General features: G+C 35.3%; 1 protein-coding gene across 2 annotated transcripts in view; it reads right to left on the bottom strand.

The window, feature by feature from the left end:
* Nucleotides 1-883: 883 nt before the first annotated feature.
* Nucleotides 884-8510, bottom strand: part of LOC125648792 (C-Maf-inducing protein-like) — a 61756-nt gene continuing 54129 nt past the window's right edge. The window contains exons 14-19 of one of the 2 annotated variants that reach the window (XM_056155700.1): nt 8020-8133; nt 7678-7818; nt 7079-7273; nt 5845-5950; nt 5536-5606; nt 884-5418 (exon numbers count right to left, since the gene is read on the bottom strand). In XM_056155700.1, coding sequence (XP_056011675.1) covers nt 5365-5418; nt 5536-5606; nt 5845-5950; nt 7079-7273; nt 7678-7818; nt 8020-8133 — 681 coding nt within the window. In that variant the 3' untranslated portion in view covers nt 884-5364. Of the gene's footprint in view, nt 5419-5535; nt 5607-5844; nt 5951-7078; nt 7274-7453; nt 7819-8019; nt 8134-8510 lie in introns of those variants that run through there. The other variant, XR_008800314.1, reaches the window with a different exon arrangement.

Raw genomic sequence — 8510 nt, 5'->3', positions numbered from 1 at the left:
TCGCTACACAAACATCTAAAAACATCCCATAGAGGGTCACGTCAGAGGTCAAATTCGGTATCACTCTAGACTTATCGGCTTCAACAAACATTCAATGATTTTGCCAGCGGTGATTTCATTGGTCAATCGAATTTGACCTCTGACGTGACCCTCTACGGGATGTTGTTAGATGTTTGTGTAACGAGTATGCGAGCGGATCCAACATCTAATTTTAATTAGATTGCACCCTAGGGTCAGAACCCCTACCCCAGGGGTCATGAAATTTACAATTTTGGTAGAAGCTTCCTTGCTCATCATTACTATATACTCAATCTCTCTGCTAGATGCCCAGGAGTAAAAATTTTTTAAAGAAATGCATGTACATCAATTTTACCCCAAAATTAAGACCCTTTAAGGTGTGGGGTCATCAAATTGACATTTTCCAGTCTCTTCCACCTACGGATGCTACATACCAAATTTGGTCAAGATTGACCCAGTAGTTTCTGGGAAGAAGTCAACGGACGACACACACAGACCAATAGCAATAAAGGCTACCTGAGTGACTCTGGCGACCTAAAAACTAAAGTCTTTTAAGATTTTATCACTAGAGTATGAATGACAGCTCCCAGATAGTTAAAAACATTTTTCTGGGCACCATATCATATGGTCTGATACAAAATGACACAATGTCATCTTTGGATCAAATGAACTGTTTCTGAACTAAACATACACCCCATGATTGGCAAGATGTGTATCCAGAGGACCATCAACAAGTTGAAGATTCATTTATGTGTTTAGTTAGTACATTAATTTCTAGTGTTTAGTTAGTACATTAATTTCTAGGAAATCCACACCAGACTGTCAGTATAACCCCTCTTCCTCGTATTTTCAAATAACACAAAGAATATTTTGAAACATTTAATTTTATCAGATCAGATTTGACAATAAACATATGAAAAAGCAAGCAACATTTAATTAAAGCAAAACAGCCATGAAAAACTATGTCATGATTTCTTAACTGCCTTCATTTGGTAAGAATGGTCATTAACTGATGATGCTATATGTCATGTAGCTTGAAACATTTCAAATTGAACTCTATTGCATTGATGCATCTTATGAATTCAGGAGTGTGAAATAAAACTGCAATTTTTATCAAATGGCCATTCCAAACAAAATATATTTCTAATGCGTCTACAAACTGAAATTCAGCACATAGAAAATATATCCCCTAATATTCTGAAAACATTGAATTTGTTTTATAAAACAAAATGTTTGGCCTTTAAGAATTTAAAAACTTTAAATGAAATATTTTCCACTACATCACTTTCAAGACCAATTTGTTCATGCAAATAATAAAAACATTACAAATGGAATGGCGAAAAACAACAATTATCACAGAACATCTAAGTTCATCATGGCACTCTCAGATGTAGAAAAATGCTGATACATGTATAATATATAGTAAAGAAGTCAACCTCACAAGCAATCTACCCTCGACAACCTGCAAGTAAGCTGTAAGCTTCATGCGTTGAACATAGACTCGCACCCATCCCGTATGACCCCAACCCCCCACCTGAAAATCAGATTGAACAGTCTGGCTGCAGTTGAACTTAAATAACCCAATGCCGTCAACACAGTCTTTGTTCCCATATTTTGTAGGATTGCCGAGAAGTGAACAGGAAAATAAAATGCGTGATATGCCTATATACTTCATGTACAAAATATATTGAGAAACATTGGGTGGGATAAATGTATAAATAAATATGTATACATGTACAATGAATTAACCTGTACATTAAATTGCACTCGTTTGGGTTTTTAACCAGATCAACCCTATTGATTTACAAATATGAACCCTACAAAAAATTAAGATTTAGTATCTGAAATAAAAGACATATTGCCCCGATACAAAGCATGAGCCCCTTCTATGATGGGTACTCTGTAATATAGTGATGAAACTGAATGAAAACAATAAATAGAAATATAGATTTAAGGCACCATGTCAACTGATGGAGAAACTTTGTAGAATATATAGACATGCTTGAATATCTGACTAGAAATGCAACATTTGGGGAAAATACCTGCCCAGCTTACTTAAACACATAAAAAAAACTTGAAACAATCTTAAAACTACAAAGAAGTAGGATATATTGGATTATCATTAGATACTACAACTGTATATACAAGCCAACTGTTTGTTTTTATCCAATATCAACAATTTTCCTACTAATTTTGAAAGAAATAAACCTCTAAGTATATTTCATATGACAGTACACAGAAAGTTTAAAACTATGTACAGAGTACTACAGACACCTGACTATGACTGTTTACAGAAATTTTACTTTATAAGAATTGTAGAAAGGATAGCACCTTTATGTGGTGGATTACTGTCACTACAAATGGAACACAACTTGATAGGGAGAAAGGTTCTGTAGGAGAGATCAGTCTCTGGTGCACTACCATTTATTCGTATCTAACGTGTGGATGTGGAGATTTTATAATATAACTGTACACAATGACCACTAGATAAACATTCCACTTCTGTATAAACAGAGAAATACTGTATTCCTCTCAAGGACTAGAATCAAATGAAAGGATGAACAATCGATAACATTAATGCAACAAGGACATAATGCTTACATGTGAGATTAAAACACGGCAACATAAATATTAAAATTGTACTACTGAGATAAAATGATATATATACTATACACTAAATATTCCTACACTCACAAAGTCTAAATAATTCTGAGGGAGTAAGGGGTGGGTGCGGGGGATCTTCTACAATAAGCTATGAACTGTATATACATATACTAGTATACAAGTACACTAGAAAATTATTACGTCAAAGAACGCATCATCGGTAATACAATATTCGAGACAGGCTATTCATAGTTTGAACATCTCTTTCCCATCTTTTACACTGCGTTAGCAATCTAATGACTAGATAAATTACCACTTCATTTATAAATCAAACTAGAAAGTCTTCATAGTGTAATATATAGGTATGACAATGTGTAGACTTTTTCCTACAATGACATAATGAATCTTTTACTATGTATTGAAAGATAAGAACCAAAGTTTGACTGCTGAAAAGTAGGGGTAAAGTTTGCAAAGATTGTTTGAAAAAATTGGCCCCTTACCCCTAGTGATATGCACTGTAATTTTTCTCACTAGAGGGGCGCATTATACAAGTTTTACCTACATCTCTGTGAAAACCCTTTTAACAACATTTCTGTAATCATAATAATGCATACAACAAATTCTGATAACGTTTTGTTGCTTGAAAATAAATTTTTCAATTGATGGAAACTAGTCATTTTAATCAAATCACGTAAATTCCTTCATTTCCCTTAACCTTGGACTAATCATGAATGAATATACACCTATTTACACATGAAATTAAACAAATCCACATGTTAACTAAGTTCAGAAAAACAGCAATGAATGCATCAAATCATATTTTACAACATATCACTATCAGGTTTTGAGTGAGATCTTCACCTTTCAGTTATTTTCTACAAAACAGTCCAATTATCCCCCCCCCCCCCTCCCATGCATTTTGCACACTTGTCAACCACCATTTCTACTGTTTAGATCATGTAATTAAATGATGCTGAAACTATTTTCCAAGTGTTGACAAATGTGGGTGAAGCTTGTGTAATGCGCCCTTTGGTGAGAGATTGATGCATTGTGTAATGCGCCCCCTAGTGAGAGATTTATGCATTATGTAATGCTTCCTTTACAAACATTAAAATAACACACATACCCCCCTCCCCCAAGTGAAACATATACAGTATATTTATAAAATCAGCACCTGGCATAAAGAAAGATCAGTTCATCACAGAAACAGAAAAACAATACTTAAAAGGTGGATAAAACGAGAAGATCAATGTCTGGCTTCCTCAAAACAAACTTAACAATATATAATTTACATAAACAAAAGAAATAACAAATTCTACAATTGAAAAGTAGAGTGTTGTAAAGAATATTGTGTTGCCTGCCATGGACTTGATCTTTGAAGAACTTGCCTTTCCATTAGGTGTTGGATTTTACTATGGTGAGTATTCATGAAGTATTCATGAAATTGTAAGTACTAAACATGAAAAGAGGAGTTCACTCAGACAGACTTATGACACATTGGCAAAGTTATCCTGCAGTGTCCTCTATGCATAGCAGGCAACACAAATATTGCGTAAATCACTATTTCAAAGCATGAAATATGAATACTGGTAGAAACAATACATGTAGATTCATATCATTAAAGATCAAGCAAATCACCTGCCAATCTATTTTGAAATTATAAGACAACACTAGTACTGCAAATGGTACATCATACGCCTGTCAGAAAGTGATGACAAAATCTCCATATCTGTATCCATAATGAGAAAATGTCCAGGAAACTATTTGACTTACTTTTAGCCCTAAAGTAGGTCACAGTGCACCAATCCAGCTGAAATGCAAACTGAACTTGTATTCCTCCAAGAGGAAACTTGTGACAAAATTTCAGGGCAATATCTGTATCCGTAACGAAATAAAGTCCATATAACTGTTTGACCTACTTTTAGCCTTAAAGTAGGTCATCGTGCACCAATCCAGCTGAAATGCAACCTCAGTCTTATGCTTCTTGAGGGAGAAATTGTGACCAAACTTAAACGCTATATATGAATCCGTTACAGAAAAGTCCAGAAAACATGACCTTGGAAGGACACATGGACGGACGGACAGCCCATAACATAATACGTCGTGTCTGACGACCGGTATGTGATTTTACCTTCTACTTACAATTCAGAAAAGCTAAACATGGGCCAAATGTACAGGTGATGGTAATGAGTAATGGGGGGGGGGGGGGGGGGGGGGGGAGAGGGGGGGGGAGAGATAATTGTTTTGTTGGGGAAAGATGAAAACACTTCTGCATTCACCCTTAATGAGGACATATTTCTCATGAACAGTAACGTGGGGTAACAAATAACAACACCTAGAACTAAGAAAAAGCACAAATGCAAATAAGTATGCCACGAGTACTCTTTTATCAACAAGCAGATAATTTCATGATTGATAGTATCTCCTTGAAGAATCACAAGAAACAAAGTCGTATCCAAGTGTTGTTTATCAATTTCTTCCCACTAGCAGATGGCATGGAAAAGAATTTCCCCAGAGGTATATCTTGGTGGTAGCGCCTTTTTACTTTCCACGTACCCATGCCCTTTCATGAAACATTTGTGGTACGGAAAGGAAATGCTAGTGCAAACCGGCAATCCTTGGTTCTTCTTGCATGGTGAAATGACACTCTCATGGCTTGCTGTCTGTTTTTTGTTCACAGTCATACAACATAAGATGGTCACATGCAGCAATTATGAGAACAGAGTTTGTACTATAAAGTTATCACCAGGCATCTGTGTACCTCACATCACACTCCTGTAATGCTGGCAGTTTCTCCTGCAAGAAGAATTTGATTTTTCATTGCATAAATCACAATCAGATATTACCAACATATAATAACATATCATTTACTTTACTATTTAAATTTTGTTTCTCCCTCTCTGTTGCTCTTACCACAAGTCCTTCAAATGTTAGTTTGGATAAACTGGTGCTGTTCAAATTAAGTTTTCTGAGATTCTTCAAAGCTAAAATGTAATTTTGATATTGCAACAGAATTCAGACAATGGTAAAATGAAATACATTACAATAAATAACAGTGTACACATACTAATGTATGCATTATTGTAAATTCCATAGCAGTTTATTTCAGCTCTCTCATTTTTTACTAATATACAAATCTACGTAAAATATCAAATCAAATCAAAAGTGGGATATTCAAACAGATTAGACATATATCTTATAAATTTGAATTTCGTCACTCACTAGCTAAACAGGACAGTCCTTTGTCTGTAACGGGAGTCTCACACAAATTGAGAACTTGTAATTTCTGTAGGTACTCTGATATCAGCTGAAGTCCATTGTCTCCAAACTATAGAAATAGATTAATCAATAAACCCATGTCTACATCTCCATTTCAACAATTCATGATTTAGTGTCAGTTAACGAACAATCAATAATAATGGATACACAAGTTGTTATATTTTTATTTTGTATGTACATCTATTGTGTATCAATCATCTGAGACAAGACACTGACATACTAAAAGATGCAAAACATATTTTTGAATTTTAGTATTGATGAATATTAAATGGCTTCCACTTTTAGGTCATGCAAGTTTTTCAGATATAATTTTGCTTGACTGCTTGCCATAGCGCCCTACATTATTACCAAAGCTCCTGACCCTGGGTTCATAAATTTCAGAAGATTAGTAGAAAAATCATTGCTCATCCTGACTATTCAGATTGCCTCCTATAGGTCCCACAGTAAATTAAACAATTTTTAAAGATTACATTTACAGTTTTTAAAGGGTTTTTGGCTCTGTTCCTCAGCCTTTGGGGGAGGGGTGGGTGGGGGATGCCATAAAATTCGCAATTTCATTGCCACTACACCAAAAGTGCTTGATATCAATTAACTGGTAAAAATTGGTAAAATAGTACTTAAGATGATTTTCACAAACTTCAATCTGCACTCTGCCAGGAAGGTTTCATGTAAACTTGTATTTTCATGGCCTAGTGGTTCTTAAGAACAAGATTTTCAAAGATTTTCCCTAAATATTTGTATGTAAAACTTTGATTCCCCCTTGTGGCCCCATCCTACTCCCCGGGGGGGTCATGATTTTAACACACTTAAATCTGCACAATGTCAGACGGCTTACATGTAAATTTCAGCTCTTCTGTCCCAGTGGTTCTTACAAAGATGATTTTTAAATTACCCCACCCTATTTTTGTGATTATCTCCCCTTCATTTGAATAAACTTGAAAGCCCTTCACCCATGGATGATTTTTGCCAAGTTTGGTTGAAATTGGCCCAGTGGATCTGGAGAAGAAATTGAAAATGTAAAAAGTTTACAGACAGACAGACTGACAGACAACAGGCTATCAGAAAAGCTCACTTGAGCTTTCCGCTCAGGTGAGCTAAAAAAGATATCAGCATTTTTAAAACCTGTTACTATACTCATGAAATTCAACAGAATTCTAGTGTAGGTAGTCTCCCTTACTTGCGTTGACCATAGGTTTAGATAACGTAATGATGGCAGTTTGATCAGGTCATTGGCACATGCACTGGTGACATGTGTAAAAGCCAGACTAAGACACTCCAGGTTCCCAAAGGATCCAGAACTCAGCATCTTAGCCAGGTCAGAATCTGTGGACTTGGAGGGCAGCGTGAGCTTCTTGGGTCCTCCCTTTTGTTGCTGGTAAATGTATCACACTAGTATCATATTGCCACAACTCTTTTACATTTATCATTACTCTAATACTTCGTAATACCCTCCAAATTGAAAATCTAGTTAGCAGATTATGTTATATGAATAAATATTCAACAATAGATAGTTGCGCTATAAATGAGTAATTATACACAGAGATAGTCTTACTAGTTCTCTGAGAGCTATCTGTCTCTCACACAGCTGTAGGGGGGATATGTTGTATAATAGACACATAATAGTTATATCTGTAATGAGTAATTATATACTGAGATAGTCTTACTAGTTCTCTGAGAGCTATCTGTCTCTCACACAGCTGTAGGGGGGATATGTTGTATAATAGACACATAATAGTTATATCTGTAATGAGTAATTATATACTGAGATAGTCTTACTAGTTCTCTGAGAGCTATCTGTCTCTCACACAGCTGGGCATACATGCGTTTCCCTTTACAAGTGCTCTGTAATGTTGTCACCATCTGTAGTTTGAGGTCCTCGTTTTCTACCACCTCTAGTTCTAACATTGCACAAAGCACCTGTTCACAATATTAGTCCTTTTCAACTGAACATGTTAATCATAAACAAATATACCACAGAAATACACATCTACCACATTTTTGAAAGACAAAAAATAAAGTGTATTTACAAAATCAAATATGCCATATATTTTTGCTGGAGTTCTTTCCCTTACTTCATAACTATATTTATCACTTAATCTAAACATCAGGGATACTGACCTCCATTGCTGCCTCATTTTCCCTCAAGGCCAGCAACATCACTGGACCAATCATTTTGTTAAGTTCTGTTAAGAACTTCTTTCTTTTACAACAACACCTGATCAAGGTTTTCAACTGAAATGTCAAAGATAGAAACATTAAATCTACAGTAAAAACAGCCCAATCATTTAATTGGTCACCAAATAAACTAATTTGGGCCAACTTTTTAAAAATACAAATTCCTACTCAACTTGTGTATATTAGTTATCTGCTTTATTCAGAAATCACTGGACTTTTCATAAGCATAACAGAGAACCCTTAAACGAAAGTCAGTTGTTGACCACAGTATTGACTGAATACAGGGTTGTTTACAATCTTGGATAAAAAAATTGGTGACTGCTGGCCATGTTGGACAAGTGTACAATCAACAGAGACAAATCATACAGATTGGGGAAATCAAAATGACTGCATAACACTTAACACATGACTGCTTAATGGAGGTGACCAATAAG

The sequence above is a fragment of the Ostrea edulis genome, chromosome 1 (assembly GCF_947568905.1).
Source record: "Ostrea edulis chromosome 1, xbOstEdul1.1, whole genome shotgun sequence".
NCBI lineage: Eukaryota > Metazoa > Mollusca > Bivalvia > Ostreida > Ostreidae > Ostrea > Ostrea edulis.
Note: the sequence above shows the minus strand (reverse complement) of the source record. Positions and strands in the feature narration are given on the sequence as shown.